The sequence below is a fragment of the Odontesthes bonariensis genome, chromosome 4 (genome assembly GCF_027942865.1).
Source record: "Odontesthes bonariensis isolate fOdoBon6 chromosome 4, fOdoBon6.hap1, whole genome shotgun sequence".
NCBI lineage: Eukaryota > Metazoa > Chordata > Actinopteri > Atheriniformes > Atherinopsidae > Odontesthes > Odontesthes bonariensis.
The window spans coordinates 4,404,221-4,423,706 of record NC_134509.1 but is presented as its reverse complement, the minus strand read 5'-3'; the positions used below and the strand labels follow the sequence as shown (position 1 = coordinate 4,423,706).

The 19,486-nt window shown below is 38.3% G+C and overlaps 1 protein-coding gene across 1 annotated transcript in view; it reads left to right on the top strand.

The window, feature by feature from the left end:
* Positions 1 to 7,134: 7,134 nt before the first annotated feature.
* The window catches only part of cygb2 (cytoglobin 2), a 33,104-nt gene continuing 20,752 nt past the window's right edge, over positions 7,135 to 19,486 (top strand). Inside the window, exon 1 of the mRNA XM_075462559.1 lies at positions 7,135 to 7,785. Coding sequence (XP_075318674.1) covers positions 7,598 to 7,785 — 188 coding nt within the window. The 5' untranslated portion in view covers positions 7,135 to 7,597. The remainder of the gene's footprint in view (positions 7,786 to 19,486) is intronic.

Sequence of the window (19,486 nt, the reverse complement as noted above, 5' to 3'; positions counted from 1 at the left end):
GCAAGGGGAAGGAAAAGGTAACAAAAATAGAACCAAGAGACAAAGACAAAACAGAAAACAGTACAAACAAGCACAAAAACTGTCACGACGCTGGCCTTGTGACAGTTCCGTACTGCTCTTTGATGCAGAAGGGCTGAAGAAGTCTCTGACTGAACTCAGTCCATTGTTTCAACACTTTATCATGTTCAGTTTTATCCATCATGTTCAGAAACACGTGCAACATTCTTTGTGGACTCTGCTTCAGGCACTCCAGAGCAACCCCCCAGCACAGAGCCACAGGGCCTTCTTTAATAGTTTATTCAGTTTCTCTGTGTCTCTGGCTCTAATGCAGCTGCCCCAACAGATGGCTGCGAAGCAGCTTGCACTCTCCATCTAATACTAATAAAAGACATGGAACTATGGTATATAAAAGACAACGTCCATTGATGGACCTCAGCATCCTCAAGAAGTACATTCTATTCTGTCCCTTTTAATAGACAGCTTCAGTGTTGCTTTTCTAGTCCAAACTGTCAACTCCCATGTTCCCATAGTCGTCTACAACATCCATCTCCGCACCTGTTATTAACAGGATTAGTAAAAAAGCTTTCATTACACATTGGGGTTATTTTGTAGTTTCATTTCAATATTAGCAAATTGCTTTATGTAGAAAAATACACAATTTTCACCTTTATGTAGAAAATAACTATTTAGTGCTATTGTACTGTCATGCATGAAAAACACAATGTACCACAAAACTCTGCCCTAAAATTAAAAAAAGTCCCTGCTTGTGTGCAAATATGTTGCAATTGGTCTACGGTATGAGCCTTTCTCCTTCCACTCAGGCTTTCTCTATGCCCTCATGGATGTCTCACTAATGTCACCAGCTCCCTTTTTTTTTGGATCGCTGGTGAAACACGGTGATAACTATTGTAAATATAACTCATAACTTTACTTTCTACTCTCATCTTTAGTAATAACAACAGTTAAAAGTTGTGACAGAGCTACAGGTGCTATGGAGACTGCAACAAACTTTAGTCTTTACATTTGCACTACTAGATCAAATCCAGGTCGTCTGTCAAACTATCTGAGTGAGAGCTTGGTGTTCTAGACAGTAACAATAAATTTTGCTATCAATAAGAAGACAACTCAAAACACAGACCCTCTCATTAATGTCACATGTACTTTTTTGGCCATTAGAGACAGAGCAAGACACAAATGCCATCATCTGACGAGGAGCTGCCAGAGAGGATGTCTTCATATTTTCAGGAAAATTAAATCTCTGTTATTGCTTTTTCTAAAAATGTATTCATCATCCCCAATGGGGTGAATTGAAAACTTCTAGGTACTATTTTGAGCTGATGTAAGTGTAAACCAGTTGTCTAACAGAAACAACAACTCAGCAGTAACTGCACCCTGATGTTGCTTTGGACCCATGTTTTCTCAGATTCTGAGATGAAACTGTAATTTTAACAACTTTTCAAAAATGAAATAACAAAAAATGTAGGTTTAATATGATAAATATGATTAATTTCAAACATTGTGTGTACATAAACAGGACAAAATCACAACAATCACAGCCCTGCAGTGCAGTGCAGAGAGGACAGCATCAGGGACAGAATTGCTTGCTGCTGATGTGTTTCTGAACTTTTAAGGTTGGCTTTGCTAGTTATCTTCCTGGTTTTGCTGCACAGCCTGCTCTTCCTTTGTAACACTACAGCTTGGCAACAACTTAGCTAACAGCTGAACAGTTGGGGCACAGAGACTCTGCCTCTCATTGACCTATTCACGACCACACCATCTATTGTTAAAAGGCACTGCTGTCCTTCCTCCTTCTGCAGTCTTTGTCTGCTCATTTGGACCAAAACTGTCACGACCATGCTTGGCTGTTGTTGTTGTTGGTTTCTGAGTCTTAGGCGGGCCTGAGCAGGTTTCCTGAGAGCCTTGGGCGGAGTCTGGATTGCTCCTGCCATCACACCCACTCCTCATCTGCCCTCATCGGGACACTTTTATAGGAGCTGCAGGAGCAACCAGTCTTCGCCAGATTGTCTCACATTCATTGAGGTAATCAGGCCGACTCCAGTGATTCCATTGCGAGTTTACTTTCTGCGAAACCTTACCTTAACCTGTCTCCTCCAGTGCTCGTCTCCCTCATCCACTCTTTGTCTTCTGGTTTCCTCGTGCCTGTTTCGCCATCCACAGTTGGATTACCGCTTCAGCCTGTATCACTTACCTGCCTGCTCGCCATGCCGCCGACTCGGAAACAAGTAACACAACCAGCACCCTCCCCTCCATCTTGGGACCACCAACATCGCTTATTAATGAATTATTTTACCTAGACTCACTCTGTCTGCTTTTGAGTCCATATTTTCAGACGGATAGTTACCAGGCCGTGACAAAAACAGGGTAGAGAGATGTTAGAGTTGTTTTTGTAGCCATATGTCTGTCATACAGATAACATAGCCCTCCTGATATTTCTGCTGTGTTCTCTTCAGGGATCCAAGCTTATCCATTTTCTTTTCTGTTCGTGATCTCACATTTCCCATGACGATCAAAGGAAGAAATGGTTTAAACTTTCTCCTTCTTGATACTTTATATTCAATATTGTATATCAGAGATGGGGACTCGAGTCACTGTGACTTGGACTCAAGTCGACTCAAGTTGCTGTTTTGATGACTTGTGACTTGACTTGACAAAAAATAAAAGACTTGAGACTCGACTCGGACTTGGAAGTTAAAGACTCGGTACTTGACTTGACTTGAGACACGATGACTTGAATGACTTGAGTGTTAAGCATCTAGCATAACTTCGAACTTTGTTCGTCATTTGAAGATCCATTCTGACCAGTAAGTGCTTGTCAAATAAGCTAATATTATCCTGTAAACCTAGTCGGTAGTTAGCTAACGTTAGCTTGATGTGATACGGGGTGGACAGGTTGGACACATTGGCCAATGATGTTTACTGACAATTACTTATATCTTTGTGTTTTCACTTTATTAAGATCAGATTCTGCAGGTAAAATTGCAATAATAAGGTGACTTGACTTTGACTTGACTTGACCAAGAAAAAATTACTTGGGACTTACTTGAGACTTGAAAGCTAAGACTTGAGACTTACTTGAGACTTGCACATGTGTGACTTGGTCCCATCTCTGTTGTATATTCTGTTCCTGTTCCGTATCTTAGAGGTCTCTTTATCTGGATTCCATGGCTTTGAAATGCCCAGTTAGGTGCTCCAACATGCAAAAAAATGCACCAATGCCATGGTTATGCATCTTGACAGTTAAAAAATGTTAGAAACACCAGCAGAAATCATTCCAGCGACACGGCATCCAAACCACTGTTGAAAAACTGGCTTGACTAAAAATAATGACTATTATTTTCCTTATATGCTTGTCGGCATCACAATCGCATGTGGTTTCTTCTCTGCATTATAGACCTTTAACCTGCAGTTGTTGATAGCATGGCAAAATGTTTTTGAAGGTGATTTCTGGAAGAATTTCTGAGCCCATGCAGTGATTTAATCTAATATTGATTTTCTGAGAGTTTAGAGTATTCTGGATTTACTTCATAATTCATATATACATCATGTTACTGATCTGTTAGTAACCTAATTAATTCCAACTTGTTCTTCTTCTCCTTTTCCTGCTGGAAAAGTAAGTAACTCTTACTTTATATCATATACTGCTTACTATATCAGCTAATATTTTTCACGATATAGTAAAATGTATTGCTCCAACCATTTCATATGTATTCTATGTTTTATTGTGAATAAAATACCCCCCCCCCCCCCCCCCCCCCCCCAAATTACAGGAGGCCCTGCTTTCAATTGAATCCAAATTTTGAATAAATACAGTAGATAAGAATGTACAACAAAGCAGAAATGTGGTTCTGAATTTTGGGGAATAAAATAGAAAACATGAAAAATAACTGCGGCAGTAGTGATACTACAGTGAGGATGGTAGGTGGCGGTACTATCGAAGGCATGGGTGAGACAGACAGTAGAGATGAGGAGGATAACATCATCCTCCACAGAGTCACAGCCAGCATATTCTCCAAAGAGCATCCAGGCAAAGCCCTGGTGATGGTGACAGGGCTCATTTGGTCACTTGCATTTTGGAAACATCCGTCCCAGTATAGATTTAATTAAGGGACATTTATCAAATGGCCTCCTGTTTCTGTATCCTTACCTTAGGTTTGATAAAAACAAAAACTACAATATGATAATATGATTGATGAGTGCACTTAATAACTGATCGACTAGTTAGCACAGTAAGCTGTGAGAAGCGTTTGTAAGGTGACGGTCTTGTGTTTGATTCCAAAGTAGGCTAGTTCTACTTATTATGCCAATCCTTGTCAAATCTGGGATATATGCAAATCTTCAATAATCATTTAATCAACTTCAGATGGGGTATTGATGTAGAATAAAATGTAACTTTTTAACTAGATTTATCTTAATTTCAGCCTAGATATCTATGGACCATTTAGATGTATTTTCAACCAAAAAAATGCTAAGTGGTATATAATTGTAAAGGTAATTTAATATTAATCCATGTGTATAGCAGACAAATGTCATTGCATCATTAATCTTTTAACATTTAGGTCACAGGTGCACAGTCCATTCACCTGCCTTGCTTAGGCTGGTGAATAGCAAATTAACAAATTCCATATTTTTACCCCAGTCCATTACGAGTGTCAGAGTACATTACCCAGCAACTATAGATGCAAAGATGGATTCTGTAACCCATTCAAGATCACGCATACGTATCTGACTACTCCATGTACCAATTATTTGACCAATTATATAAATATGTGGAAAGGCCCTTTAAATACACCAAGTAAATGCATTATGACAGTCTCGATGTTCAATGTAAGGCATGAACACTAAAGGAAAGTTTTTCTATTCCGTGTGGTAGCTTAACAGCTATTTGTTTAACCCTTTCCCCATATGTATGCATGACCATGTCTTGTTGCTTCATGACACACGCTAACTAAAGATTGCGTATTATGGGCATTTGATGAGGATATCATTTGATTGACAAAAACAAACTAGGTACGAATTTGACAGATACTCTTTTTATCGGCTAAATACAGAATTGATAGATTGTTCAAAAGCTTTGTAAAAAGTATTGCATTAATCTACTAGTTAACAGATTGGAGGAGTTCATAGATTAAATTTGTATGAGCATACAAAATAACATAAATGCTTTCCTTTTTAGCTGTTATTCCATATTATTTCATCAGACCACTACATGAACTCCTAAGACAAAATGCCAAGCTTCTGTCAAAGTTCTTATGTAAGCGCCACTTGGGCCAGATGTAAATATGTATGGATTATATGACTCTTTTGACCCTTTGACCCATAAAGTACACAAACACAACACAAAAGTGGTATTGTAACCTACATCTCTGGATCTGACAAACAATGGAAGATCCAAGCTTTAAATTGATGCCACATTTTTGTAAGAAACTGGCTGTTAAGTTGTAGAGGTCATCTGTAGAAGCGTCCGACTCTGTGGTAGCTTTTTTCACTGCAGCAGCTACCCACTCTTAAGGTTCATGTTTGGCCTTTGGGTCACAGAATAATATGTGTTTCTCGGCTTTGATCTCCTCTGCCATCGTATTGGTTTGCAGTCTTACTGTTATCACTCAGTTCCTGTGGTGCTGGCTTGCTGTTTTCAAGCGCACACTACAGTGTCTCTGAATCAGGTTTGTTTGGCTTGTGTGAATCACTCAGATGGGAAAAGTTGCACCTTAACAAGGATTCCAAGTGGACAAGGATTTCGTTTTTTGGATAACAGCCAAGTAAAAAGGGCCAATGTCCAAGCGGTTGTGTACAAGGCACCCAGCTGTCACTCAAAGTAGTCCCACCTTTAATAATTCAAAATCTGAAGCTTTATACAACTAACTTGAATAAATAGGTAGATACAGTAGATGTAGAGTTATCTATTTTCTATTTTACAGTTTGCATTAAAATAATAGGTTCTATTAGCCTGGGAATTCCCATGCTGCTTTGCGCACGATTTCATTCACACTGCAAAGGCAGCCTGGAAACCACCGCCCTTATTTTTGCCTGAGTTAGGGAACCAATCACAGAACAGGGGGGGGCAGCAAGACGATGACGACGTCTATGCGCGACACCGAAGCTTGTAGAGTGTTAATCCAACATGGCAGCGGACACAACGTTACCGTTCGATGCAGCCTTAGAAAGTGTTTTAAGTAGCTTAGAACGCAAGTTTACTTTTAAAAAAGAGCAACGTTTGGCGTTGAAAGATTTCATTGCCAAGAAGGATGCATTTCCTCGTCGAATTTCTGTCGCTCTACGTACGTCATCTGGTATAAGTGATACAATTGGCTATGAATCGCGCGCAAAGCAGCATGGGAAGAACCAGACGCCATTTGATAGACATTTGTAGCGCCCAATAAACGGCTCTAGGCATTCGTAAACCAAGCCTCAAATACGAGAAAATGCACACCTAGTTCCCAGACCACCATCTCATCGAGATGTGGACGCCTCAGCCAGGCTAAGGGTTTATGGGAATCTACACACCTTTGGAGACTGGCTGAAGTAGATTTGAGGAACCACAATTTGATCACACCTCTGCATTAGCTTTATTTTCCACTTGCTGTGTAATTATGCAGGGGAATTATCTGGTAAAATCGTGGTGAAAATTAACAGTACTTTTTTCAGTCAACAATTGAACAAAGCAGGAGACACCAAAATGTATTGTTTGCAATAGTAAGGTTGCATAGAAAATATGCATAGATTTAGCTGGCTTAGTGTTATTCTTAAATAGGCTCATGCAAACAAAATTAATCTCAGCAATATTAACGCAAATGACCTTGTGCCAATGACACTGCTACAACCACAACTCCCAGCACTAATGATGTTACTGTTACACGTATTTGCATCACGTTTTGTGTCTAAAACAGACAGCTATACATAAATAGATATACATTCTCAGTGGTTGGATGTGTCAATATGTGTGTTCAAACATGTGCTCTGTATATGTCTGTTGGAGACCCTCAACGTTTCCTCGCTCCTCTGCTTTTTTTCTTCTCCACATTTCTTCACCCCTCTGTCTCTCCGTTTTTCTTCCAACCCTGCTCTCATTCCATTAGGTCTTCACAACACACACAGACACACGGCAGCCTCCGAATGCCTCATCTCCTCCACCAGAGCGAGAGGATCAGAGGGAGAGAAGTGACGGAAGAGCAACATCAGCATCACTGGCAAGCATCTCCCTCACTGAGAACGTAGGGAGAGAGGAAGGAGAAGTGAGGAGAAGAGGGGAAGGAAGGCGCACAAAATAAGTGAGACAAATAAGTTTTTAGTTGGAGAGAGAAGCAGCGAGGGAGATTTGGGAGTCAGAGCTCAGTGGGGATCAGGAGCTTCTTTTTCCCTTTTTCTTCTGGTGGCAGTGAGGCTGTCTGGCTCCTCTGTTCTCCCTCTCTCCTCCACCTCCTTCTTCTCCTCCTTCTTCTCTGCTCCTCTTCTCATCCCGACTCCCCTCCCAGCTCCCGCCGTGGGGTCTCAGCTCTCCATCTCCCTCCCCCCCTCCCTGGCTCCCTACCTCCCCCGGGCGCTGCTGGGAACCTCCGGGCTGCTGCGCCGCAGGAGGATGTCTTGCAGGGAGTCTCCGCCGTCTCCCTCGCCACCTCCTCAGCTGCTGGGAGTGCAGAGGGGAGAGTGCGACGACCGACCAGAGCGTGCGGAGCCGCTGTCCGACGCTGAGAGGGAGATCATCCAGGACACGTGGGACCATGTCTACAAGAACTGTGAAGACGTGGGGGTGTCGGTGCTCATAAGGTGAGTTTTGTTGTAGATTTTAATGCCTCTATGAGTAAATCCCAGTGAGTATACATGAAAATGAGTGTTATTTACCACTCTGTACAGCTATAGATGCTTAAGTTTGAGCTTGGGAGCGCTTTGTGTTCAATCTAAGCACCGACTGAGACATTAGATTTAGCAACTGAAGAGGATGGTAATTGGCAAAGTATCATAATGCTTTGCTCTTATGTCATTGTAATAAGCCTAATAAGTTTGGTTTGTGGGGATTTTACCTTGTTTGCGTATCCATCAGACACGAAATCAACTCTTTACTGGCACTGTGAAGAACAGTCCCCTCTCAAGAAAATTTGATATTAAAAAAAAATAACGTTCTCCTCAGTATCCCTCGATATCTGTCAAACTTATGACTCCATCTCTTGAAAAACTCTCTTGATGATGCTTTTGAAATGTCAGAAAAATATTCAAAAAGCAGTTATGGATGATTTTTAGAATAATAATGAATAGACATATGTTGCGTGATTGCCTTAAAAGCATATTAACATAGAATTCGTTGAGAGATTTTTTAAAAAAGTGCAATTTTATCAAATTATATAATAGAAAGGACAATGCAAAAGAGCAATATTTTTTAATGTGTCAGAGAATCCCTTTGAGCATGCAGACAGGCTGTGGGGTGAGCAGCATAACTGACAAATGCAGAACTTAATTTCCTCTTAGTAAGAAAACAAAAAGATATTTATAATAAAAACACAACGTAATTTAAAATTAAATTCAGTGACAAACAATCCAAACACTTTAATATTGCAGATTTAATATACTTTGCATGGTGGTTTGTATCAGAACACATGTTGCTGTGTTTTGTGGACACAAGGGGAGTTACACAGAGTAACAGAGTCAGAGTTGTGTGATTCGAGAATTTTGAAGAAATGTTTCTTATTCTGAATTCAAAGACAGACATACTCTTGTTTTTTTTTAAAGATGAAGGTTGAATTGTTTTTAAATACAAGGGTATTTTTTTTAATTGTTGACTGTGGGAAAAGTCTGAGAAATAGAGTAGCCTACAGATTTTTCTGTCAACCAAAATTTCTCGTAACTGGAGCTGTGCTCACACCTTGAGTAAGCTGATAAAACTTTTGACCATGCCTAAAAATGATGTGGACCAGGGTTATTGAAGGGCACTGAAATTAATTCTTCAGCCTGTCTGCACAATGCCATGGCTGACTAAGCCACTGAGGAACAAAGCTAAGGGTCTGCTTGAGGCTACCCTGAACATAAGAAATGTAACCAGGCAAATTGATTTAAATCATTCCACAACTGTGCATCTGCAGCAACGGTATAATGCTCCCAGCACTTTGGCATATTTGTTAAGATTTGCCAAACATGTGTGTAAAATAATGTCACACCCTCCAGAAATGCTACCCCTGTTCCAGACAGCACTGAACAAAGGAATGAGGAGTAATTTTTCTAAGACAGATCACACAGTAAAGTATTCCTGAAAACTTATGGCGGATTTTCAGTCGTATATTTCTGTATTTCATAATAATTGTAAGTTGCTGTTAAATTTACATCCCTTGCATTTGTAGCGTGTTCGTATTGTTATACTGCTGAATTCCACCAAAACGTGTACATCTGTTTCATCCTCCATAGATTTTGATGAAGATGTGTTTGTACCTGCATGTGGGCGTAGTCAGCACAGCTACAGTGTGCATAGTTATATGCGAATGTCGACATGAGTGCTGATAAAAAAACATTTCCGGCAAAAAGATGCAAAAAGTTGGTGGATGAGCACATAGGCCCATTTGAGTCTTGTTGTGCGTGTACATGCAGGACGGATTCAGTCTCCAAACAAATTATCTGGATGTATTAGTCTGGTTTTGAGAATCTCAGTTTTGTATGTTTTTGGTAGGACTAAGGACTGTGGTTACATGCATTTTAAAAGTACTGATTCGGTCTGGGGCTGCACACTGCTGTGGTAGTAAAACTGAAAAAACAACAACTCATAAGATTTACTTAAAAAACCCTTTGTAAGTGTTTGCACTCAAATGATTTAAGTAATATTTAATGCTGCAATATCAAGTAAATTTTACTTACCATAAAACATAACAGTTTTGAAGATATTAAGTAACATTTACTTAATTACATCTAAGTTTTAAGTTCTATTTTTTTAAACAAATTAAGTAAAGTCTACTTGTTTTTCATAGGCAGGAACATCATTTTACTCAAAATTTTAAGTAAATTTTATATATCTGTAGTATTTGCTGTTATGAAGTAATTTAGTAGATTTTAACGATACACTTTCAGAGTAAAGTTTATGTAGTATTTCTAGATTTATGTACATACAACTATTAAACATTTAAATTGTATGAGGAAACCGAAGTAAAACTTACTCTTTCCCCATAAGTCATGTATTAGGTTAATAAAATGTTTAATTTTACTGAAGAAGCTCTAGTTCTTACTGAATCTTAAAAATACAAGGTAGAAATGATGACAGTTACTCTAATAGAGTTTACTTCACCAGAAAGTCACTTTTTTCAGTGGAGCACTGTGGCCTCACAGCAAGAGAGCTCCTGGTCTGAATCCCAGCTGGATCCTGTCTGTGTGGAGTTAGCACGTTCTCACCATGTATGCATGGCTTTACTCCAGCTTCCTACCACCGTCTAAAAACATGCACGTTAGGTTGATTGGTGTCTCTAAATTGTCCCTAGGAGTGACATAGCTGATGTGCATGGCTGTTTGTCTTGTTTGTCTGTGTGTGGCCCTGTCCCTGCCCCTGCCCCTTGCCCAATGGAAGCTGGGCTTTTCTTCTCTTACTAGTTACAGTCACCATGTAGCACATTCGTATAATATAATACCTGACTAGCATTAAGCATGCTTTGAACAAAAAAAACTATGCTGTGGTCTTTCCATTTAAAAAAACAAACAAAAAACTGACCAATCTGAGTAGATGTGGCTTCTGAAAAAAGTCAAAATTATGAGAAAAAGAATGTTGCATGACACAGACAAGTTTTACAGTGGCCACCTTGAGCTAGCCTCCCCATCTTAAGTTTCAACACAGTCCGCAGAATAGATGATTTTTTTTTAATGTTTAACTTGAAAACATGAGTATAAAGTTTGTGTAAAGTTTGCAAATATCATTTAACAGTCTTTTATGAATAATACACTTACATCACGTGTTGATGGAACAATGCTTATACAGTAATATTTTTTAATGTTAATATTAATTAATGTTTTAAGGACTTGTCCGCAAAAGAGAGGCTTGTCCGCATGATGTGAAATAAGATTTATATTCCCACAACATGACTGCGATAAGAACACACACACACAACCTCGCACCTCAGTCTCTTACCAATACCTAAATTGTAACAAGTGAAGGGAAGGAGGGAACTTGCATTCCTCTCTCATTATGATGCAAGATAAAGACTCCAAAGTCCTTCTTCTCACACTTTGACATGTCAAACATCATTTTTGAGACTGTGAATTGTTTAAATATACACCTTATGCATTCAAATTAATCTTCAGTAAAAACTGAAGTTGGAAAAAAGTAGAGTTTATGGCTCTGTAATCTTGACCTTTAAACACCTTGCTTAATGTTTCTACTTAATTTTTCACATAAAAAATAAATAGCTTGAATGTCCTCAGCTAAACTTGTTGCAGTGTTACAATGAACAAGTCCTAAAGGGCCGGTTTAAATGGACAGCAAGTCGTAGCCAAGGAGACGGATGCTACTGAGACAAACTGATTTTCAGTTTGAGGTGATGAGATTCCCTGAGTGAGTGAGTTGAAGCAGGAGAAAGCATCTTTTGTGCGTGTGCGCATGCGTGTGTGTGTTTTGTGCTCTTATCTGTGGATGACAGCAACAGGCTTTGGCACTTTAATGCCTCCCACAATGCCTCTCTATATGCTGTGTCCTCTGTTACTCCTTAAAATTTTGTCTTTCTTCTGTTTTCTGTGATTTTCTCCCTCTTTTTATAAAAAGTGACATTATTCTTCTTTTGAAACTTCATTTAGACATGACGATGATCAAATTAATTCTGTACGCGCTTTCAGCATTTTACATATTCCATTTAAACTGGTGCAGATCCTTAGTAACAGTTTCTCACAGCTAAGAAAGCAATACAAATCACGCAATGTGTCAACAAACTGCAAGGTGGACTATGACAGTATATTTAATAAGGGCTATCTCTGATCATTTCTTGCATTATCTATTTGATACCGTACAGTAACAGAGTCTCTGAAGTAAAAATGAGCAGTCTGCAAAAAACTGTCTACTAAGTATGGATTCATTTTGAAATATTATTCGTCAATTGTAAAGACTTTAGTTATTCCATCTCCTACAGTACATGACATAACCAAAAGGTCCTGAGAATCTGGCACCTAAACGAGATATTGCTGTGTGCAAAGGAGATGGCTAAATATCCATTTTGGAGCTTTGCATTAAAAACAGACATGATTTCCTCAAGGAAATTACTGTATGGGCTCGAGAACACTTCAAGAAGTCATGGTTTGTGAATACAGTTCATGCCAAATCACACAATCACACAAATCCAGGTCAAAGCTCTATGATGCAAAGAAGAAACCACACGTGAACATGATCCAGGAATATCACTGTCTTCTCTGGGCCAAATTTTTTTTAATGGATTTGAGGCAAAGTGGAAGTCTTCTCTGTGGTAAGACAAATCAAACTTGGAATACCTTTTGGAAATCATGGAAGCTGTGACTTCCATACTAACAAATACTAACAAACACATCTGGATACATTGTTGATACAATAAATAGTAATAAATATATATAATAAATACATTGTTCAGTTCAAATACCTGCATATCTGATGGTATGGGGGAGAATTAGTGCATAAGAAACTGGCAACTTGCACATAATGTGCACCATTAGTGCTGAAAGGTGTATACATATTTTAGAGCAAAATCTGCACCCATCCGGACTTCTTTTTCAGGGAAGCCCTTGCATATTTCAGCAAGACAATAAATTTCATCATTTGCAACAGCTTGGCTTCGCAGTACAAGTCTGAGTGCTGGACTGCCTACAGTGAAAACCGTTAACCAATTAAAAAACATCATGAAAAGCTAAATTTAAGTAAGATCCAGGACTCCTGAGCAGCTAGAATCATATATCAGACAAGAACGGGATAGTATTCCTCTTCCAAAGGTCCAGCAACCAGTCCTCTCAGTTCCCATATGTTTATGGACTGTTGTTGAAAGAAGGGATGCTACATAGTGGGAAACATGGCCCTGTCTCATCTCTTTTGAGACGTGTTGCTGCCGTCAATTTCAGGATGAGCTCAAACTTTTCATGAAATATCAAAATGTCTCCCAATCAACATTTTATATGTCTTCGATACTCTGTAGTGAAAACAATTCAGTGGTTTATGAGATTTACAAATCATGATTTTTTTTGTTTTATTTACATTTTACAAAGCATATCAACCTTTTGAAATGCTCCATTTGCTCCATATTCAGATTCCTGGACAGATTCAGTTTAAGTTTTTTGCCAGCATGCCGATGTTGAGCTGTTGAAAAACAAAAGGTACAGATGAAAGGCACTAATTCATCCTGCACATTTTACTTTTCCAATTGACTCACACTCATATTACCCTTCGGAGTGTGCTCCGAAGCAAAAGCAGAAACAGGTCAACGAAAAAGAAACTGAAGCAGAAACTTGCATGCACACTCGCAGCAAATGCTCTAAAAGATAAGTTCATCACGATCATCACATTCCCCCGATGATCTTTTGGACATTTTACAAGTGGGCTGACTGGAAAATCTTTGCAAGAAGAACAGAGCAAATGTTTTCTACATTTGCTTTCTCATATGCTATCCTTCTCCAAAATAATTTCATGCCACGGTGCATGTGTTAACATTTCCCTAAAGGGTTCACAAAGGGGAAAGATATGCATGAAAATTAGTTTTCTTGCTGAGAGTTACTCGTCAAGATCTATTCCACTTTTATGTTTTAAAAGAATCCATATTCATTAAAAAAAGAACACCTTAATTGCTGGCAAATTGAGACAAATTCCGATAGTTGTATCCATATGTAAACTTTGCTTCACTCCTCAGCAGGAATCAGTGTCTAGCTTTCATATGTAAGTAGGCTACTGCAGTCTTAGAGGTGCTGTTTGGTAGACTTTGATATTTTTAAAGAGGTGAGCTAATAGTCACCCTTTGGTTCCTCTCTTTTTGCTACAGTAAGCTTACTTGCCACTGGTTGTGGCTTCATATAAACTAACAGACAAGTGAGTGGTACCTAAGTTCCATTAACAAGAGTCAAAGGAAATCATGTTCAGAAAGTGTCAGTATTCTTTAAAGGAATTCATTTCCAAGTGTTTGTTTTTTTAAAAAATATATTTTTGACTTAGAACAAAAAGAAGAAACATCCAGTCTTTCTTGTGAAGGTCAGAAAATAGTAGAAAAAATTCCATTCCAATAACAAAGTAGCCAGCTGATGCCTTACCTACAAGTATCGTACTTATGCTGCCATAAAATAGAAAAGCTACCAATCTTGTTTCTGAAAGCATAGACTTTTTTCTGGATAAATGATTCACCTGCCTTTTCAGTTACTAGCACTTCATGCTGCATATCTATCACACTGCCATCGCCTCTGTGTGGGACAAAAAGTGTAATTATGAACTGCTGGCTAGCAGCGTGTGTCTTGAGGCAGACTGTGGGTCAAATCTTGAGCTCGTACCATTGAGAGCAATGCAGGACATCTCCAATCAGAAGCTGTATTCACGTTTTAATATAATTCTGTCTGCATGGAAGCACGCAGAGGATAGACAATAATAAAAGCCTCAGTTGATTTCACTAATGCGTGCAAAGGCAAATGCATCAAAGAGTGAGGGCGCCCCAGGCTTCGGCAGAACACTGCATATGGCAGCTTTGTGGAAACAATCAAACCCAGCATACTTTGACTAAAAGGGTGTTTTTGAAGATGAAGAGAAATCAAGCACATTGTCATTCTCAATGAAAGATACTCAACTTAGAGAGAATCTTGCATAATTAATTGGAGATATTCATAACATCAGTGGAGCAAGGCCCACTAATATTTGTATTTGATTGTTTTACTGTAAATGCTTATGTGGTATTAATGAATGCAAATACACACCCAACATATAGAAAGTAAAGACAACTTTTACTTGGACTTAGAGACTCAGAGTCCTTATATTTAGATATTTTTCTTTCTGTCAAAGTGAAAAGGGTCTACGAAGTTACAAAGCCCAAAATCTGGACTCGCTATACTCCAAATTTATTTCTTGGAAATTAACACACCACAATATATGTATATATATATATGTATATGTATGTCATTGTCAGTGATGAGACATTCACTGTGAAGCTTGTATTGTGAGTAAGACATTGTTGAAGTTCCAGAAGTGAAGCCTGAGTTTGCTCATGACCCCTATGATTCCTCTGGAAAAGTGTAATTACTCCCAATTAAATAAATAAACCTGTTCTAGTTTGACCCCAGTTATTGGTTAGGCAAAATATTGTGCTTATAAGGTTCATTTATCAGATGGCAAACTCCCATATTCTGCATGAATCCACTCCGCCCTCCAAACCTTCAATGTCAGCCTATCTAACTCCTAATTGCTGCTTCCTTTTTTGCCATTGAGAGGTGGCATTGACTGTTTCATCGTCCAACATGGGCATAATTCTTGGAGAGACTGGGCTAAATCATCTACAGCTAAAATGTTGATAATATGAATATTGTGCTACACACAGTGAGTAATCTAGTATGTGTCTGTCTAGGCAAGAGAAAAGGTAAGAAACTACTATTCTGCTGTGTGTATAGACTATTGCTGAGTTGATTTTATTGCTGTGATATTTGTAGCTTAAAATTGTAAAATGGTTTACACAGTTTGAATTTCAAGGTTTTGTATATTCAAACCATCATAGTCAGTTTGAGAGACGTGCCAATCTAATTCAAAATACTTCCTTCTGTTTTTTTTAAAAAACATTAGATGTCAATCTTTTTCATATTCAAACAACAGATGGAAACAAGGTTTTCTTTGCATGTTTCTGTGCTAGCTATGTCCTTGCCATATTTCTTTTTATGTACTAAAAACCATGCCTGTGCTAAAGAAGATTAAGCAAACAAAAGCTCTTTCTTCTTCAGAGAAAACATCAGACAATAACCCCTTTTCTTAAAGTACGGCAGTTATGTTTCATGTTTGCTTTAGCAGAGCAAGAGTTACTAGACAGTCAAAATTAATTCTGTCGCCAAGCAATAGAGTCTGTACATATCGTGACAGCTGGTTGAGCCAAGTAAGAGGCACAGCAGGTAAGCCGAGCCTTTGTAAACGGAGCATGACACAGGATCTGAAAGATGTAAATGTACTCACAGAGAAATAAGGGTTTCATTTCTGTACCCAAAGGTGCAGTTGTTAGAGAAGTGCCAAGTAAGAAACAGAAATTGTACTTCAGTTAAATAAACCTCAGTTTAATTCTAAAGATACTAAATCGTCAATCATAAATCCAGTGAGAACCTGATTGTGCCTTGACTAGCATTTAATTATAGGCAAATAAGCTAATCTCTTCACAGAAAGGTGCAAGCTGCATGGTGCTATGGTGGTTTACACTTTTATTTTTAAGGTACAGACAACAGGAAATGTAAATGTATCAATTTTCAAGGATACAACGCTTGTTCTCTATTTGGGTACAGCTGGTGCAACAAAGCCTGTGTACTCTTTTGGGACCATTCCAGCACCTTGATATGCGAGCGTGTTGTGGAGCTGCTGAGGGCCTGAATCCAAATGGAAATTAACTGTACAAGCGACTCCATTTAGCTGGACCACAGACAAGATTTAAAGTGGATCAGACCACAATCTGTTTTGGTCAGTTTCACTGTAAATTTCTAAAATCAAAGCTGTATATCAACTTGACTTTGCATTGTCAATGAAATTCTGTAATAATTCATCTGAGAAACTCTTCAAATACTCCAGCAGCTAAGCTCTTTTCTCTTTTACTGAGATGCTGGGAGCCCACAGAAAGCTGTGATTAAAACTGTCAAAGCCCAAATCAAAACAAATCTCCGTAACTAGAATCCCAGAAGACGATTTACACTTTGTTTATCTCCCTGCGTACATCTACCAGGGTGGTTCGAGAATGGAATTTACAACGTATGCTCATAAAATAACTGGTTATACACACTGGGTAGACTTCAAACACAATCTGAACACATTAGACATAAGTTTCATCTTGTTCCATACTGCAAGTCTTAAGACCAAAGTGCTAATGTGGGGTTTGCATAGATTGTGTTTTTAACTCAAGTGTGTCGGGATGCCAGGAAAGGCTACAGTTTTGTCCAGGAAAAAATTGTTATCTGTTAGTTGGTTCATCCAGATTGATTTTTTTTTATTTTGATACAGTCCGTCATGTCTTTAGAAATATCACCATGAAAATATGACCCAAAATTTTTTTGGTCCTTGGAGAATGAAATCTGTTTACTTTAGCTATCCATTTCTGTTTCATCTAGGACCATTTAAATGTCAGAATTGCTCTTGTACTTTAGTTAACGACCAAGGACATGCAAAACTAATAATATTCACATCAGGCTTGGTATTGTGCAAGATTTTGATCTTTCTCTAAATGAACCAAATCATCTTATATATACTGTCAAATCCTAAATTGAATTTAGATCACAAACTCACTTTGAAATACACTTCTACAGATGAGCAAGGTGACAAGTTTTGGATAAACTTTTCTGCTTGGAGGAAAACTTGTTCTGAGTGATCACCTTTATGCTATGTTGAAACAATTCTGTCCCGGTCACGAAATGAGAATTAGTAGACGTGATTTCAACACGGTAACTGGTGCATGTATCATAACAGCCATGGATGTTTCCAGCTAAATTTTGACCACTATAAGCCAAAGCACTTTAGTTGTCATTACTTAAATTACATATAATCAAAATAGTTGTGAATATGGAATCCACTCAACTGAAGTCTTATAATCATGCTAGAATTCCAGAAATACCAACTGGGATGTCAATGTTAAGTTTTGTTTGCAAATAGGTTAATTTGCAGTCTGGACATCTAAAAACCTTCTGGAGACACTTTTTTGTTGCCCAAAAATGCGGCCATTGCATCAGCTTGTCAAAAACACACAATCGCTGTTTTCAGTTATGAGTTCAATGGCAGGCAATCTTGGTTAATATGGAGATGTTCCAGTCTTATTTTCCACTGGTGGATGAAATGTGGTCCACACAATTTAAAATAAATTTAATTTAGAATGTGAAAAATCTAAAACTATACATGCGGTACACTGTTAATAAGATGATTTTGAGACTTTATAAAAGGTACAGTTAAATAGATGAAAGTAAAAAAAAATGGCAATCATTTAGCATCCTTCAGTAATTACAGCTATTAATACTCCAAAGACTCTCTGCAGTATCGTAGTGTGGTGGTGCTGAGCATGATTAAGTAAGTTGCTGTGTTTGACAGGGTTGAGTTGACTTTCCTAGTAGCCGAGTTCTTTTTAAAAGACAATTTTGTTTAAACCAGGGCTGAATGCTGTTATCTAATCAACATCTTCAAAACCACAAAACCTTCACCTTTGAACCAAACTGAGCTCAAATTTAGGCTTCACGTCTATGGACCATTTAGATGTCAGTGTTCAGTAAGAGCTCTCTCCATCGTCATCATCATCAAAACATCAAATGAGGGGATATCTTTCAGAGAAATAGTGTTTCATACCATTTGTAGTGTTGAGGCTTTAAGACTCAAAGGCTAAATTTACATGCGCACTTGTATGCTGGTTATGACTTAAATTTCTTTAATCTATCATAGTTATGTGTTGCTTATGTAAACTTCTTAATCTGCTTTCTGAAATCTGGACCCAGTTTTATCCTGGCTTTCAGAAACCTGGATAGGCGACCTGGATTCTTTGGTGGTAAAGACCTTATTCAGAATCATGAATATTCTATGCTGGTGAAGACCATAGTGGCTAAGATGACAAGAAAATTAGACACAGCTCTACATATAAATTTAGAAACTTGGACACTTAAAGGGCCATGCATACTCGGATATTAAGCACCAGGTTTCTTATGTTCCATGTTGCTGTAACATCATAGTATTCTCAACAAATGGATTGCACTCAAAACTGAAACACTAATGTGTGTGCACTCTGCCAAGGTGCATTGAATCTGTTCTGACAGCTTGACCCATGACATCAATAATATGTGATGTTTAATGCAAAGAATTGTTTGTGTGGGAGAGCTTCCTGGATTCAATATGATGTTAATTTAAGATGATCTTCAGTTGGGATAGAAAGGCAAGAAAAGCCTTAATTTTAATGGCACAGTCATAGTTACCTTGAAAACACCAATGCGTTTGAATTTACAAACCCTCTTTAGGCAGTCAAATCGACTCAATGGAGTCCATGGTCTTTTTCTAGTTGAATTCTACGAATAGAAATTCTCCCCCTGTAATGGAATTTTCCTTCAGTAATAGTCCTCCTATAGAAAACCTAAAAACAAAAAATGGAGGCATGAATACTACAAGAGATGGCATCATTTAGCCCACAACAGTAATGAATAATCAGTCTAATTAATTTCAAGAAGAGTTTTAAATGAAATTTATAAAGAAAAAGCCAATATGTTACCAAACCAAAATGATAAATATTTACAAAAAACCCTGTAAAATCTAACTCCTCATTCAGACCTGGATATCTTATGGACTGTAATTTAAAGCTGCAGTCTGCAGGATTTGTTG